Here is a 17,777-nt window from a genome sequence, read left to right on the forward strand (position 1 = left end):
GCTGCCTAGTGTGTCTCTCTGACCTATCACCCCTGGGAGGTGATCTCCTAGGGCTCTGCTCCTATAGAGGATCCGTCCTATGACGGTGGGATGTTGCACGCTACCTCAGGTAGTCGCGGAAGAGTTGTTGGTTATGGAGGATCTGTCGCTGCAGTTCATTGACCTGACCCACACTTACTGGTGCGTTGGGATCAGGTGCTAGCTCCACGACGGCTTCAATGGCTACATCAGGGTTGAGGTCAATTACCCCAACTTGTTGGTTCTCGGGGACCTCCCTCTCCTGAGAGACATGGTCAGTGGCTCTGCGACATGAACTCTCTGGAAGAGGTGATCCGTTCCCCTCCCTCGTAGCATTGTTGGTGGAGGGAGCGGTCTTCTTGCCTCATGGTGCCATGGAATGGTTATGAGAACAAGCTAGTAGGCATGATGGCTAGCGTCGTTCCCATAGATGGCGCCAATCTGTTGCGTCAAGAAATCGTCAGGCGGTCCTTCGAGTGTCGTAACCTGCAAAAGGACCAGGGGGTGACAAAGGAGAACCGATGTGGTTCCGGCCTAGGACTCTCCGATGCCAAAGTCAGATCTCCTAAGCAAACAGATGAATAATAGTATTTAAGATGGGTCGATGGGGTAGAGTACCTTCCCTTTTATAGTAGAGTATGGCGGTGTGGAGAGTCCCAGTTGATGTAGAGTGGCCTTCGTAGTTGATAGAGTCCCTGGGTAGCAGGGTTCCTCCTCAATTGGTTGTCTTCCCGTGGGATGTAGTGTCCCAGTTAGGTTGTCATTCTTAGCGGGTAGATGTTGATACGTTGTCAGATATGGTGCTTAGTGTTTATGTCTATCTGGGACTGTTCAGTTGATAGGCGGTGTTCTAGAGTCCTTGAGGCGGCATACGTCCAGTTGACAATGACAGTGACGATGGTGTTGGTCTCCTATTAGGATCCACGTCCACGTTTGTACCCACGTGTGTCTGAGGTCCACGGTCTGCGTGTGCATGGAAGTCCGCACCCCAAGAGGTTGGCGCCCAAGGGAAGTGTACCCCAAGGGGTTGGGTTCCCAAGGGAAGCGTACCCCAAGGGGTGTGGGTGGTCTGCGCCCGGGCTAGCTCCTCCTTTGGTCCCATTACGGTCCACCTCCTTGGACCAGACACGTGGCAACCTCCAATTGGTTGGTGTAAATTTGGGTTTATCAATGTGTTATTTTAATTATAATGACCAATGGGAGCAACTCTCCCCATTATTCCAATCTGGTGATTGAAGAATTCCACTTTAGGAAATCATACATTAAAATACTATATACTAATATGGGAGAGGGTTCTTTGAGCAAGCAGGGTACACTGCACCCTCTCACATTCTTTTTTTAAATCACTAATTATTTTTCTCTCCTCAAAATAATAATATAATAAAGGATGTGAGGAGGCACAGTGTACGTCTTAGGCTCAGAGAACATTTTTCCCATTTAGGGCATGCAAAGCAAAGGAATCTGTCATTTTGTGTAGAACAAGCTAATAAAAGCATACTGACTCATTTAAAGACCTAGCTGATCAATTTCATGAAATTAGCCTTGCTCATGGTAAATTGACCTGTTTCACCACAATCAAATCAAATATTAGAAAAGCACCAGAGAGAGAGAGAGAGAGAGAGAGAGAGAGAGAGAGAGAGAGAGAGAGAGAAGGGGGGTAAACAAACTTATTTATCATCAGTTCAAAGTCTATACCCATATTAAAGACCTTGCTGATCAATTTCATGAAATTAGACTTGCTTGAGGTAAATGCCCTGTTTCACCACAATCAAATCAATAAAGAAAAGCACCAGAGTGAGAGAGAGAGAGAGAGACATGAACACACACACAAAGTGAGAGAGAGAGAGAGAACGAGAGAGAAGGGGGATAAACAAACTTATTTATTATCAGTTCAAAGTCTATACTTATATTAAAGACCTTGCTGATCAATGAAATTAGACTTGCTCGCGGTAAATTGCCCTGTTTCACCACAATCAAATCAATAAAGAAAAGCATGAGAGAGAGAGAAGGGGGATAAACAAACTTATTTATCATCAGTTTGTAGTCTATACCTATATTTTCTCTGTAATACAGTTTCCTACTTTATCTATCCATTCTCAACCCCTTTCTAACTCAAAGCCGGCAAACAAATCCAAGTACATTGATCAGTATAAAATTACATTCACCATAGAACCAGAGAAAAAGGAAAAAAGATGCAGAAAATAAACTCACACAACCACCCTAAGTACATCTATTGCTTGCTTACCTTCATGGCAAAAAAACATGGTGTAAGGACAAATGTCTTTCAATATCTAAATATAGATTCAATTAAAACAAAAGAATTCAAAATGTCAAACCTTGGCCATGCAGGCTATGTTCATGAATTATGAATTTGTAAGAGGATTTGAGTATAACTGATTCTCCATTTGCTATCTCTCTCTCTCACAGTGCATTTCTGCCTGTATGTGGGTGTGTGTGTTAGAGAGAGAGAGAGTTAGAGATAGAAAGAGAGAATTTTTTTTTTTTAAAGAGTAAGGTAATATAATAAGCTAGGAAAAAAAGAAGAGGAAAATATTGCATAAAGACTAAGCAATATCCCAGAGGAGGAAAAATGCTGGAGTGGGTCTAAAGACTAAGAAAGTCAACCAATGTTGAGTAGCACTTATACTACTATAGGCCAGTAAAATTCATAAACTTTGTCACAACAACTGAAAAATTACACTGTTTAGAGTAATTTAAAACGTTTCAATACCTCTTCTAGTGCTCCTTTGTTGGCTTGATTCCAGTTATTCCATCAGAATCATTGTATGTAATTGCAGTCCGTTTGTCCACAGGGTTGAAGGGTAGAAAATGAACTTCAACGATGTTTGAAAGTTCAACTTGGAAGCAAATGGTGCCTTATCTGCCCTATGTCATTGACCCAATCACCTTACCAGGTTGGATTCAGCCAAATTGAGCTGAGACTTTACATGCAAAGTAACCACAGTAATATATTCTTGGCTCCCCAAACCGATCTCCTTTCATGCCCTCTGCCCGCACCCCCCACCCCCCCTCGGCATAAATTAGAGCATTACAGAAAGCATCAACTTTGCAAGAAGGCAAAGTAAATGTTTATGGATTTTTCTGGTCGATAACAGAAATTGGCAATAAGAAGTTCAACTTTTTGAGGAATTTGGGACTTCTGCATTAACCACATCATTCTTACAATAGATCTGGAATTAGCATTGCAAGAGAACATCTACTAATCAAAGAACTGTCACATTGGAATTCACGAAATATAGAATAGCCAAATTCCATTTAGAACTGATTGTAACACAGTTTTTTAAAAGGTACAAATATCAATAGTTTAGACACCTTAAAGATCAAGAATACCTTCATTAAGATATAAATGTCACCCCAAATGGGACAGGTTTAAAACTCAAAAAAATATCCAAATAGACAAAGAAGAACTGATCATAAGTACTTTTAATATAAATACAGTTTCAAAATAGAGAAAGTAGAACTAACTAGTAGAAGCAAGATCACCAAAACAGAGAAAAAGGGTTGTTAGAAACTGATAACTTGAAGCATAGAGATCAAAAGAGTCTGAATATTTGGTCGAGTGGTCTTCTCTGATAACTTAAAGCGGGCATAGCAAACTCTGACCTGCTAATTTCAACAGAAATAATTTTTGACCTGCAAAAAAAAACCCTGTAAAATCCGAGCTTCATTAAACTAAATCAATTTGAATTAGATTAAACTAAGGACTTGCAGAACGCAAAAAGATTGGTTACTTAGTGTTATTTCCCAATTGAGTAACAAATACAATGTTTGATTAACTAAGGAAATAACATGATATTGAGAACAAACAAACTTACAAAAGTGGCAAAAGGTACTGCAATTACCTCAATGCCCACCGCCAATGCTACCATGGATGCTTTGGAATTGGAAGATCAAGAGTAGATTAAATGATGTACACCAAAGGAAACTACAAACATATGCAAATGAGACAAAAAAAAAAAAAAATTCATATCAAACCTCTTGGGTACCAACACCATCATCTTTCAAATATGGGCATTTCCTCCTATCATGGCCAGGTTGACGACACTCGGCCACTCCACACATTCGTGGTTTTTTTACTGTAGTACTAGAAGATATACCCCCTTGTCGAGTTTCCCTTGATTTGTTTGTATACTCTTGCCATGATCTGAATCTTTGAGTCTTCGAACAGCCCTTCGGCTTTGAACGATAGGGGTTAACTACTCCTTTCATGTTGTCATCAAATGAGAGTAACTGATATTCATCACTTGAATCCATGTCATTCTCTGTGTTGTCTTCGTAATAACACTCTGGATCATTATCTGCGTCCCTAATCGGGTTATGACTCATAGATGTTCCCTCTGAACTTTCAACACTTATGACTTGGTGAATTGCATTGTGCATTACCTTAACAGCCAAGTCATGATGACGTTTGGATTTCATTGCATCATATACAAACTAAGATGTAAGTGGCTGGATGATCTCAAGCCTTTTTAAGCGATCAAGACTGACGCTTCACGTCGCCACCATGGAAGTAAGTACTGGTCAGGTGTATGAAATAAGTTGCTTCTAATGAGGACAGCAAGTGCTTGCCTACAAAGGATGCCTTTAAACTCAAATGACTTACAACTACACTTAATAGTTTCTTCCCCGCTTAAATGCTGAACTGTTCACCACTTATCAACATGCTCCGCATGTCGAACAATCCAAAACCCATGGTCAGATTGATAACATTCATATGAAGACGATTCCACTATCTCATTTTGGTACTTCCGAAAGGCATAAAGAGTTAGAACTTTTGAGGCATGTATCTCAATTGGTTGTTGGGTCAAAATTGTTAATGTTGTTGCTTTTTGTTGCATGTCTTTTTGTTCTCCCTTTTGAACCAACACTCCTACTGCCTTTCCAATCTATGTAAACAAAAACAATTAGATGACAAGATGTTAAGTGTAACGAAGCTATTACACTAGTTCATAATGTCACCGCTTAGAAACAATATCGATTACCATAGATTCATACAAATAAACTAAACCTGATCAATGAAATCAGTTAGATGAGTCTGTGATGAGATGGTATGCTTTATGAAGGTATTCATAGATTCAGATTTGCCGATGGTCCTCATCCCAGCAAAAAAATAAGACCTAAGATATGGTTTCGGCCATTTAGACCGATTCAAATATAGTCTCCTTAAATGTCCATTGGCCACTAGATCGTATTCCTCCAACATTGCTTGCCAACCCTTGTCAAAATCTTCCTCTGTCTCTAACTTGCTTAGTTTTTGAAAAGCCTTGTTCCATTCTTTGAATTGAGACTTCAGTACACTAGACAATACTTCGGGAATTTTTTTAGCAATATGCCACATGCATAAGGCGTGCTTGGTGGCTGGACAAATGTTCTCTATGGCACCACCAATTTGAGGATCATCATCGGTGATAATAGTTTTGGGGACCTTGCCACCCATAAACTTGAGGAACACCTATACCACATTTGTTAATCTAAATTATCATGAAAATAAAAAAATGTTTAACCACACAATTATAACAATTTTACACTAATAATACCTTGAACGCCCACTCGAATGACGTTTGTTGCTCATCCCTTAGTAGACAACACCCAAAGAAAACAGAACAACCATGGTTATTCACCCCAACCCATACACCTATAGGCATGTCATACGCATTCAACTTATAAGTTGTGTCAAATACAACAACATCACCATAGAGCTGGTAACCACGAATAGAAGTACTATGACACCAAGTAATGTACTCTAAACGGTTCTCATCATCTACTTGGTACTCATATTGGAATTCCAAATCCAAGGATTTCAAATGCTTGCACTTGAGGACAAGATTGGCTGCATCATTTTCCCTCTTAAATGATTTTTGAGAGCTAAGAAAGTTGTACACATCCTTTACGTTGAATGGAAGGCATCCAACTCCAACTTCATGCTCTGTTTCCAATATCCTAAGCATCTTGGGAACTGGTACTCTAGCTTTTTCAAGCGTCAAGACACCGCCTATGCTAACTTGAAATATGCCGATATGCTCTCAAATAACGGACCTCATTTGGTTCCAACAAGTCATGGTTGTGGTCATCCGCAAAACTGCGAACTTCCCACAACATCATGTCCTTGTTCCTAGATAAGAAAACACTTATGTGTGCTTTGCAATTACAACGACATGAGCGGTATTGTCTCTGTCTCTTCTTACAACCATCATCTAACTCTTTAATGTTTTTAGCAATTGCATCATTTTTACTCCCATTACCGGATCGGTGACAAACAAAGTCCCGTCGATATACTTCATGATCCCCAGTTTCTCTTCTTTCACACCTTTGTTTCCTAACAGGGAACCCCTGCTTCCTTGCATACATACTATATTCATTTAAGGCCTACTCAGAACACCCAAAGACTTTCCCAATGTACAAGGTCAATGGCTCACTTACCATATTGCCATCCTTTGGTAGGAGGTCTGGGTTTCCATCAATTTGATGGTATACTATGTTTCTTTCGATGAAGACGGGCTGTAACTAGTATGACATAAAAAAAACCCAATCAGCTACTGTCACATTACTATAGTACAAAAAACATAAACATAGCATTTTTATGATATTTGAAAGAAAATGACATTAAATATAATTAGCATAATTTTACAATTATAAACGAGACAAGTAGACATAGGAAAACTAAGAATAATAAACCAAACGTTCCATAAAACATAACATTGTACACAATCATGCCATCATCAAAACCCACAGATGGTAAATCATAAATAAATAAATAAATAAAACATTGTATGCAACCATACCATCATCAAAACCCACATATGGTAAATCATATATGGCCAAAACTAAATAACCTACTTTAGAAATATATTACAACACAACACCTTGACAAATTAATTGGCCATGCTTGAGCATCTAATCATTTTTTGGGTGGTGAAATGAAAGAAAAACAAAACGTCTTAGATGACACACCAAATAATGTGTATTTCTTGCATCAAAATGTGCATAGAGATGTGATATAGTGACCTTTATGCTATTGCATAATAAATGAGAAACAAATTTAGCAATAATTGTAGGTGTACAACTACAATAGGTTCTCATCAGAGGGTGGAGGACTATATAAACTATGGGAGGTATCTTTTTTTCCAACTTGCTTTTAGAGTAGCAAATAAATAAGAACTAAAACTGAGATATTTAATATAACATTGACAATAATAGTAAGAGTTAATGTGACTTACCTGCGATGTTTCACCTTCCATTTATCTACAACCAAAGATCAAACTAAGAATATTGTATCACGCGAATAGGATGGTAAACTAAAAAAAAAAGTGAGTTACAAGAAAGAGTTCAGAAGATAAAAAAAAAACTTTGGTTTAAAGAAGATGGCCTTGGAAAAGAAGAAGAAGAAGAAGTCTAACAAGTTCTTTAACAATAGGATAAACAAAAGTCCTAAATATCAATCGAAGTAGTCAAAAGAACTCTTAACTTGAAAACGAAGAAGGAAATAAAAGACTGGTTTGAAAATATAATTTTTTTTATGGATAAGAGGGTCTTTTTGAAATATAAACTTAAATTGGGAACTTTTATTATTGCCATTAGGCTGAATATGTAATTTTAATGAATAAAAGGGTCTTTTTGAAATTTAAACTAAAGTTAGGAGTATATTATAAAATAATTCAGAAAAAAGGTCTATTCAAAAAAATATAAAATTATGTCCTTAATATGTAAATTAGATGTTTTCTCATCTTCAACCTCCCAATTCTTGCCGAAAATTGCCTCTTCAAGAACGACATTAACTAGGCCAAGCTTTGAGATTTAATAAAAAACTTTATGGCTACTGCCTCTATTAGGAAAAGAAGCGACCACATGGTCATCTAAGTACTGGGAAGGCTTGTGGAAAGGATTTGGTCTCTCACACACTCACTCGTGTCGTGAGTTTCAAGGAGCTTCTAAAATGTATCAAAGATAAAGGTCGGAAGATTCTTACCTACTTGCAAACTTAAGATGGAAATGGTGTTTGAACATACAGTATTTATATCAGCGTCTCCCTTCTTCCATCATTGTCGAGCTTTCGTTCAACCCCAAAAAGTGGGGGTTTCTGAGACAGATACAGAGTAGTTTAAAACCAGGTTGAAGATTAGAAAGAAAGGTTTACAATTCCTACTTTGAGATGGGGAAGGAAGGAGAGGCTAGATTAAGAACTGCGGGGAAAGAGATTTTGGCCGGAATAGGGGAGGTTAGATTAAGAACTGCAGGGGAAAGGGATTTGGCCAGAATAGGGGACAGTGCACAACGCGTCGCACTTGTTCCGAAAACCTCCAACAGTCATCTATTCGCAATTCAGGGAGAATGTCCTATTCAAAGCTAAAAATTGATTGTGCATTTCCCATTTTATCCTTTTAACTCAAAGAAACATAAATAATATAGTCACTTGATTATTTTTATGTGAAATTACACTAATTGACCTTACATAAACTGTTACAGACTTACAACAATTATATTAAAGGGCACGTATAGTCCGGTTACAAAGTCTGTTTGTAACCTTCTTGGTTACAAACAGACGCACCCATAAAAAAACGAAGGGAAATATATGTAAGTGCCATTAAAGTCATTACAATGATATGTCATTCTTGTAGTTTTATGTTGGGAAAAGGCTCTCTGCCTAAGGCATACACTGCATCTCCTCACATCCTATTTTTTTTTATTATTCTCTTTCCTTCAATAAATGAATAAACAATATTTATGTGAGAGGGTGGAGAGCACCCTGCATGCTCAAAGAACCCCTTTCCCTTTTATGTTTTATGCACCACTACTTTAAGTCTGAAATTTGAGCAATAAGATGGGAATGTGGGTTCTCCTATCAGTTTTAAGCAATATGATTGGTGTAAGGTCTCCTATTAGATGGACCAAGCCACATCCATCCGATATGCCTGTGTGACGATATCAAAGGTTGTTATATTTATACTTTGCCAATAACTTGAAGGAATGTTCCACTGCATTGAGATGGGTCTTAATCTATAGGTGACATCTTAACCGTGGGGTGGGTTTACATGTTAGAGATTATATAGGCTCCATTTGTTTTAGTATAAAATTTAGGGAAATTATCAGTGCCACCCCCTAAGTTACTCCCTTATTTTAATGCAACCCACTAAGTACCCAATATCAATTCTGGCCAAAAAATTAATGGGGTTAGCCTTTTAATTGTTAATTTGTGATGTCAGCAGGTTAGTTTTTCTTAAAAGACAATTTTGCCCTTCCAATTAAACCAATTGAACAAAGTCATCTTCTTCCTCAGTTAAACGAAGAAGACTTCCCACCTTTGCAACTAGTCACCGCTGCCCATCTCTCACCTTTGCACCCTTGCGCACTCACTTGGTCACCTCTCACCTCTACAACCGTCATCGAAATAGAAGGAAGAAACAGAAGGTTCACCTTTGCAACCGTGGTAGTCTGCTCCACGCACTTGCACACATATCACTGACTGAAGAACCCCGATGAAGCTCTGAAGAAACAACTTCACTCTGGTGACTACCCACAAAGCCCAGTTATTCCCAATGTAAGTTCTCACAAACCCATCGAACTTTTGGGTTTCAAAATTGAATTTTTTTGCCCTAACCTTCATCTGAAAATCAATATTTGTTGGATATGTGAATACATGAACATCTTAGTGTTAGGTTTTTTATTGCAATTTATAGACCATTCAATCCTAATTTGAGGATCGTATTGATATAACAGAGATCATACACAAACACTCCTTAGCACCACTCACTCACTAGTAAGCACACACACCCCAAGCCCTTTGCTGTACCACTTACTCGTACACACACACACACACACACACACACACACACACACACACACACACACCCTGCTGCCCCTCTCAATTGTACACACTCGCTTGTACACACAAACCCCCTACTGCCCCTGTTGTATCACTCACGTGCACACACACAACCCCCTACTACCCCTATTGTACCACTCACTTGCACACAAACACACAAACACACCCTACTGCCCTTGCTACTCCACTAACTTGCACACAGCCCCCTACGCTCCTACTGCTCTACTAATTTGCCCCCTTTATATATTCATAGAACACACACACACACACACACACCCATATACAATTTATTTGTGGAGTGTTCTAATCATAATATTTGCATATTTGTTCAATCATTGCAGGATGAATTTATTCTCAATTAATTACTATTATGATGGGAATGTTTGACATAAGGTAGTTAATAGAGATAGGTATGGATATATTAATATGGTGTATCACATTTACGGTACAGTCCTAGGTTGTCACACCCCAAACCACCCCTTGGGAGGATTAGGTAGGTGACCCGAATTGCGTAACGACAATCCGCCAAATCCCACGAATCTAGAAGCAGTGCATACATTCACGGAACCACATTCATTCACTTTATCAAAGATCAGAGTGCTGCAGATAAACTACAATTCCAATAACAAAATAGAAAGCGTAGCAATACGGGAAATGGTGATGATATATATGCATAGATAAGTTTGTTCTGACACATTTCCCCACAACCCACAACTTAAGAGCAAAGCTGACAGAAACAAAGCTAAAACTACCATATACATATATATATAGGGCGAAGTAACTCAAACCCACAAAGAAAGAAAAGAAACTACAACTAAACCACAATAGGAACGGGGATAAACTCCTAGACAAAACAAAAAGGAGTCCCCAAAATAAAAAGCATCAAGTGCACCCTTCAATGGTGTTCATCCAGGACCACCGAGAATACACGCATCATCGGCACAACCTCTGTCGGGGTCCACACCAAGATCATCATAACAACCAAGGCTCTCCTCCTCTTAATGAGCCTCCATGCCACAGCGGCATCGATCTGCAAAATCATCTAAGAAAAACAATGTATAACAGTGTGTGAGCCCCACTGAGCTCGTGAGAAAATCATATCATCATACATGCTCATGCAACCACAATCCACATGATCCTACATGATATGCAAGTCCAGATTATTTATTAGCCACCTAACAATACAACTAAATCAGGTCTGTGCTACTACAATCCCCAATACATGTATCCTTGGTGCGGGTTTCTAACCCCTTCCTGCGATACACCCATTGAGTTGTCGGAGAGGACCAGTCAGCTCCCGCATTTGTTCACCAAGGTCAGCCCGACCAGCCCTCTGTGATTAACTCGTGGGACAATCCATTTTTTTCTCTTTTCTTTTCTTTTTTGGCTTACAGCCTGTATTCACCATTCTGGTGTTCTTTTCTCTTTTTCTCATGTACATATGGTCACCCCCACAGACATCCAACACCTTAAACCCTGTTGGCAAGGGTGCGTAGCACGAGTGATAAAACTCTAACCCCATGTCCATATGGCATCGTATGAGTCGGGTGGTGTCAATCGCATCTCATTCTACGGGCTACCACGGGCCTCATTTCCAGGCCGATTATGACATCTAGTCTAACATTCACAATCATCATATAAAATTCACAGTGTTGATCAACAGACAGTCATTATGCAGTGATTTGAGTAATTTGAAACAAAAGTAAGTAACACAGCATATATAATTACAATTCTTAATAGCTGGCATAGCATCATAATTACACATGCACATATGATAATATTATTCACTCCCCTGAGTTTGGTTCTAGAAACTCGGTTGCAAACTCAGTTCCAATAGGATCATCAGGTCTGATTGTTGACCTCGAGTGTGGGATCAAGTCCTAGCTATAAATCAGAAGTTGTCATGTTAGGTTTCCAAGCTGTCTCTGATGGTCCTAGGGTTAACCTAAGCTTACTGGGTCGATGCGGTGCTTGGTTGGTACTGATTTGGAGACACTGGGCCTTAGGCTCATGTCTCGGTGCATCATCCAGAGTCAATTGCACAAGGGTAAAATGGTCATTAACAGTGACTGTACCTGACCCTAGGTTAGATGGTTCACGGTACTGTCCATAGCTTATCTGTGCTGTAGGACCACGCACAGTAGGGTTTCCTTCACCTGCGGGGCCCACTTGGGTTCCTAAGCTATACCCACATAAGGATAGATGTGGGGAAGGGCATTTATGTCATTTTCCACCTTCCCACAGTGTCACATGGCCAATGGGTGAGGTCCCCTAGGCCTGATTGCAAAAACAACAGCATTTCCTTCACTAGGCGATGGCTCTGGGCGTTGGGTGCATCGCCCAGTGCCCTCAAATCGACATTGGGCTGATTTCCCAAGGTTGGGCTTTTTAGGCTATGCTCAAATCTGATCCCCATGCATGTTAGGGGGTCAGGTAGCCCCTGGGATGATCTACCTTTCGATCTAAATGGATCTTCCATCAGGGTTACCATTTGGCTGCCAGAGGCTGCCTAGACAACCCAGTGAATAGTATCACAGGGTTTTCTTCAAGCATGAACCTCACTTTCAGCCACATGCAGGGCTGGAATCAGATGTAATTTGATGTTCCATGGCTGCAATCATCTAGGATTAGGTCTGTGGAGCCTTAGCTTGCACCTAGGGTTCCAAATCACAAAGCAACAGAGCATATGGCAGTGCAGCTGTGCACAACCAGAATTCGGCTCCAAGAACAGCAGATTAGAATTATAAAATTAAGTAAAAATCTCAGATCTCCCATGCTCAAGGCTTGCATGGCAGACTTGGAGCTGTCCAAGGCAAACCCTAGTTGTTCTAGGCTGCCCAGGGAGCAGAAACACATCAACCACAGAGATAGGATGGAGCCAGCAAGTATGCACATATGTATTCATACCTAAACAGTGCAGAGGTGGCACGAAAATCCAGGCCTAGGGGCTGAGAGCAGCTCTCCCTTCCTCTTCCTCTCTTCTTTCTCTCTTCTTTCTCTCCTTTCTCTCCTCACGGTTCCAATAGTGGTAAGGGCTCTAAATGAGCCCAAGGCCTTTCTATTTATAGGCCCAGCCCACACTGAGGCTTGTTTGGCTGTTAAGGCCCCTTTTGAAAATCAGTTTTTAAACTGATTTAGAGTGATTCTGGGCACACTGGTGGGGTCCACAGTGAACTAAAGGTATGAGGTGGTCCCTCAGACTCCCCTCTATCTATGGAGGGTGCCCATGTCCATGTTGGGTGGTCCTCACAATTAAAAACCATTAAAATATGCTGTTTCACTCACTGGGCGATGTCACTGGGCCTTGTTTGCATCGCCCAGTGCCATCATCCAGAGAATTCCAGCAAGCTGAAATTCAGTGGAGCTTGCACAGGGGTTTAACCCTTGGTCAAGGCATTGTCCCCACATGCCTTATAGGAGATTTTACACACTTTTTCATAAGTGGGTCCCATAGTTATGGGGAGGAGAGAGATTACTTGGGATCCAGGCCATACATCATGCAATGAGTTGTACATTTATAGGGGTCCGCTATCCACCTACTGACAGGCATGTAGGATGATCCACACAGGGTTTCCTCATCAATCCAAACCACTGGAGTGGTACTCCATAGTGTTCTTGGTTGCCTGATCAGGGGTTCCTATCCTTTAATCAAAATTCCAACCAATCAGGAGCAGGGTTTGATATTTCTCCTGTCCTTTAATCAAAATTTCGTCCTCAAAATTTGCTTACCTTGCAATTCGAAGAGTTGAGGATACTTCTCCTTCATTTCTTCCCCACGCTCCCATGAAGCTTCTTCTATTGGGTTATTTCCCCATCGAACCTTTACAAAAGCGACGGTGCGGTTATGGAGGTTATGCTCCTTTCTGTCGAATATCTCCATAGGTTGCTCTTCGTAGGTCATATCCACATCCAGCTATTCAGGTTCAGTTGATAGTACATGTGTCAGATTATTAATGTACTTCCTCAGCATTGACACATGAAAAACATCGTGGACGCCTGACAAGGATGGTGGCAGTGCCAGTCGGTATGCTACGGGTCCCACTTTATTGAGTATTTCATAAGGACCATTGAATCTTGGGCTCAATTTGCCTTTCTTGTTAAAACGTAGCAATCCTTTAGTTGGAGACACCCGAAGGAATACTTTTTCTCCGATTTCAAATTCAATATCTTTCCTTCCATTATCTGCGTAACTTTTCTGTCTTGACTGGGCTGCTTTGATCTTCTCTCTTATGACATCCACCTTGTCACATGTCGCTTGTATCATCTCAGGTCCGAGATATTTTCGTTCGCCAACTTCATCCCAATATAACAGAGTTCTACATTTCCGTCCATACAATGCTTCGAATGGGGCCATGCCTATGGTAGAGTGATAACTATTATTATAAGCAAATTCCACCAGCGATATGTGAGCATCCCAACTGTCATTCATTTCCAAAACACAGGCTCGGAGCATATCTTTTAGTGTTTGGATGGTTCTTTTCGACTGTCCGTCCGTTTGCGGATGGAAAGCTGTGCTAAGATTTAATTGAGATCCCAATGCCTTTTGTAAACTTCTCCAAAACCTTGAGGTGAATCGAGGATCTCTATCAAACACAATACTGACAGGCACGCCGTGTAAGCCGAATATGTTTTCAATGTATATTCGGGCAAGCTTCTCCATTGGGTAACTTATCTTGATTGGTATGAAGTGTGCCGCCTTTGTTAGCCTGCCTACAATCACCCAAATCGCATTCATGCCTTTCTTGGTGTTGGGCAGATTTGTCACGAAATCCATAGTAATTCTTTCCCTCTTCCATTCAGGTATAGGAAGTGGCTGCAACAATCTATACGGTCGGTGTCTCTCTGCTTTTATCTGTTGACAGGTGAGACACTTGGACACGTTTATTGCTATGGTCTCCTTCATTCCCATCCACCAGTAATACTTCTTCAAATCCTTGTACATCTTTGTACTTCAAGGGTGGATTGTATAGGGTGAATTGTGTGCCTCTTTAAGCATTTGGTGTTGGACGTCAAAATCATCAGGCACGCACAGTCTATCTCGAAACTTCAATGCACCATCATGGGCCAAAGAAAAATCTGGGTCCTTGTGGACACCTTGTTGTACTTACCACATAATCTTAGCTAGCTCGGGGTCCAATGGTTGCTTCGCAATTATCTCTTCTCGTATTGACGGTTGCAAGTCTATAGCTGCTAATTGCATAGTCGGTCCTTTGCTCACGAGTTCCAGATCAATCTTTCGAGCTTCTTCATACAACTGTTCGCTTATAACCAAAGAAGTGAGAGATGCTGTCTGAGATTTTCTACTTAACGCATCAGCTATAACGTTGGCCTTGTCGGGGTGGTATTGGATTTCATAATCATAGTCTTTCACCAATTCCAACCACCGTCTCTGTCTCATATTTAACTCCTTCTAGGTGAAGAAATACTTCAGAATTTTATGATCGCTGAAGATTTCAGTCTTTTCACCATATAGGTAATGCTGCCATATTTTCAATGTGAAAACTACCGCCGTCAATTCTAGGTCATGTGTGGGGTAGTTCTTTTCATGTTCCTTTAATTGTCTGGAGGCGTAGGCGACTACTTTACCTCTCTGCATCAGGACGCCACCCAATCCTGTTTTGGATGCGTCGGTGTATACCACCATTCCTCCAGTGCCGTCCGGAATGGTCAAAACTGGAGCTGTTACCAAACGGTTTTGCAATTCCTGAAAACTCTTCTCGCATGCTTCATTCCATTCAAACTTGGGTCCCTTCTTTGTGAGTTTTGTCATAGGTGCCAAAATTCGCGCGAAATTTTCAATAAACCGTTGATAATATTTGGTCAAACCTAAGAAACTTCGAATCTCAGTGGAACTCTTCGAAGTTTCCCATTCAAGAACTGCTTTCACCTTGCCTGGGTCTACTTTAATGCCATCCTCAGTGACAATGTGTCCCAGGAATCCAATTTGGTGAAGCCAAAATTCACATTTACTGAACTTGGTGTACAGTTGGTGTTCTCGCAGCCGCCACAATACGAAAGTAAGGTGTCGAGCGTGTTCCTCCTCACTCTTGGAGTACACCAGGATGTCGTCAATAAACACGATGACGAACTTATCCAGCACGTCATAGAATACTCTATTCATCATATCCATGAATGCTGCGGGGGCATTGGTTAACTCGAACTATAGAACTAAAAATTTATAGTGTCCGTATCGAGTTCGAAACGCCATCTTATGTATATCACCGCTCATGATCCTCAATTGATGGTATCCCGACCTAAGATCAATTTTGGAGAAAACTCGTGCTCCTAGTAACTGATCGAATAGGTCATCGATACACTGCAGCGGATATCGATTCTCAATAGTCAGCTTATTCAACTCGTGGTAGTCGATACACAGTCACATAATACCATCCTACTTCTTAACAAACAGCACGGGTGTTCCCCAGGGTGATACACTGGGTCGTATAAATCCCTTCTTCAGCAGGTCTTGAAGTTGAACCTACAACTCTTTCAGTTCGATTGGCGCCATCCGATATGGTGCCTTGGATACCGGTGCTGCACCAGGAATTAGATCAATCCCGAATTCGATGTCGCGGTCAGGTGGTAGCTGCGTCAGATCTTCTGGAAAGACATCAGGGTAATCTCTGACGACTTCCAATTCTTCCAAAGGTCTTTGCCTTCGTGTCTAACACCGTGGCCAAAAAGCCTTGACATCCATCGTCAAGCAACTTGCGCGCCTGGATAGCCGATAAGGTTATTTTCCTGGATTTCTTCCTTGGTTCACTTTGATATGTTAAGATTGAACCATTCCCCAACTTAAACATTATCTTCTTTTCCGCACATAAGACGTTTGCACCATAGGCAGACAACCAGTCCATGCCTAGTATTATGTCAAAATCCTTCATATCCATCTTTATTGATCGTGTGGTTAGTTTCTTCCCACAAATTTCAATTTGACAAAGGTCGTAGACCTTCTTCAAGCTCACGACACTTCCTGTCAGTGTGCTGACCACTAGCTCATGCCCGATGTCTCTCGGTTGATCTTTCATCTTACTTGCAAAGGTGGAGGAGACAAAAGAGTGGGTCGAGCCCACGTCGAATAATACTCGCGTGGGTATAGTTGAGACATTCAGGGTACCTAGGGTTTGTAGGTAATTTAGGTTACATGTAGTAAGCCAATTAGTCCCTATAAGTTAGTAGTGTTCAGCAAACTTACCTGTCAATACATCGGGGTTCGCCTCAGCTTCTTCATTCGTCATCACAAACACCTTTCCTTCCGTCCGATTGTCCCGTGGCTGGAAGGACCTAGCGTAGGGCTGATTCAGCGAGTTGTTGCTGTACCCACGCGTTCTATAATCTCTGGCCATATGCCCTTCCTTGTTGCATTGGTAACACTTCAAGGGTGGAGCAGCAAGTGTTGTGGCTTGGCTCACTTGACTTGTTGTTGGTTGGGCTGGCGAAGCTGCTGTTGTCACTTGACTCATCTCCGGTTGAGCAGGTCAATTGAATGTGGGGCAGAAAGGGTTCTGACCCACGTTCGGCCTACGGTACGGAGTCGAGACAGAACTTGAGTTGGTTCCGCGGTAAACTTTATTTGGCCAGGCATAGGTCTGGAAATTGTTTGGCCTTTTGCTTACGGACGATGTCACATCTTTTTCTTTCTCCTTCTCTTTAAACCTATCTTCCATGGTCTTCGCCTTATCGACCATCTGAGCATAATCCCGGATGTCCATGATTGACAACACTGATCCGATCTCAGTCTTGAGTCCTTTCTCAAATTTCTTCGCCTTACTAACTTCCCCTTTCAGGTGCTCTGGAGAAAAATGGAACAAGTCCTCAAATCGCTGCTAATAATCCAGCACTGACTTGGTTCCTTGCACCAGTGCAATGAATTTTGCTTCTTTTCTATCCCTGAAACTCTCTGGGAAGTAGTTCTTGA

At 41.0% G+C, this 17,777-nt stretch overlaps 1 protein-coding gene across 1 annotated transcript; it reads right to left on the reverse strand.

Annotated features, from left to right (window-relative positions):
• Positions 1-4,685: 4,685 nt before the first annotated feature.
• On the reverse strand, positions 4,686-5,987 carry LOC122662907 (protein FAR1-RELATED SEQUENCE 11-like). Its single transcript, XM_043858609.1, has 3 exons — positions 5,577-5,987; positions 5,048-5,491; positions 4,686-4,925 (listed from the first exon to the last, which is right to left on the reverse strand). The coding sequence occupies exons 1-3, from the start codon at positions 5,985-5,987 to the stop codon at positions 4,686-4,688; spliced, it is 1,095 nt and encodes a 364-aa protein (XP_043714544.1).
• Positions 5,988-17,777: the final 11,790 nt, after the last annotated feature.

The sequence above is a fragment of the Telopea speciosissima genome, chromosome 5 (genome assembly GCF_018873765.1).
Source record: "Telopea speciosissima isolate NSW1024214 ecotype Mountain lineage chromosome 5, Tspe_v1, whole genome shotgun sequence".
Lineage (NCBI taxonomy): Eukaryota > Viridiplantae > Streptophyta > Magnoliopsida > Proteales > Proteaceae > Telopea > Telopea speciosissima.

Excerpts from the sequence above, each read along its gene's own strand:
- LOC122662907 (XM_043858609.1), bottom strand. The coding sequence starts at position 5,987 with ATGCTTAGGATATTGGAAACAGAGCATGAAGTTGGAGTTGGATGCCTT. Across the intron at positions 5,492-5,576 it reads CATTCGAGTGGGCGTTCAAG|GTGTTCCTCAAGTTTATGGG; the intron begins GTATTATTAGTG and ends AATGTGGTATAG. Across the intron at positions 4,926-5,047 it reads TAACTGATTTCATTGATCAG|ATTGGAAAGGCAGTAGGAGT; the intron begins GTTTAGTTTATT and ends TTGTTTACATAG.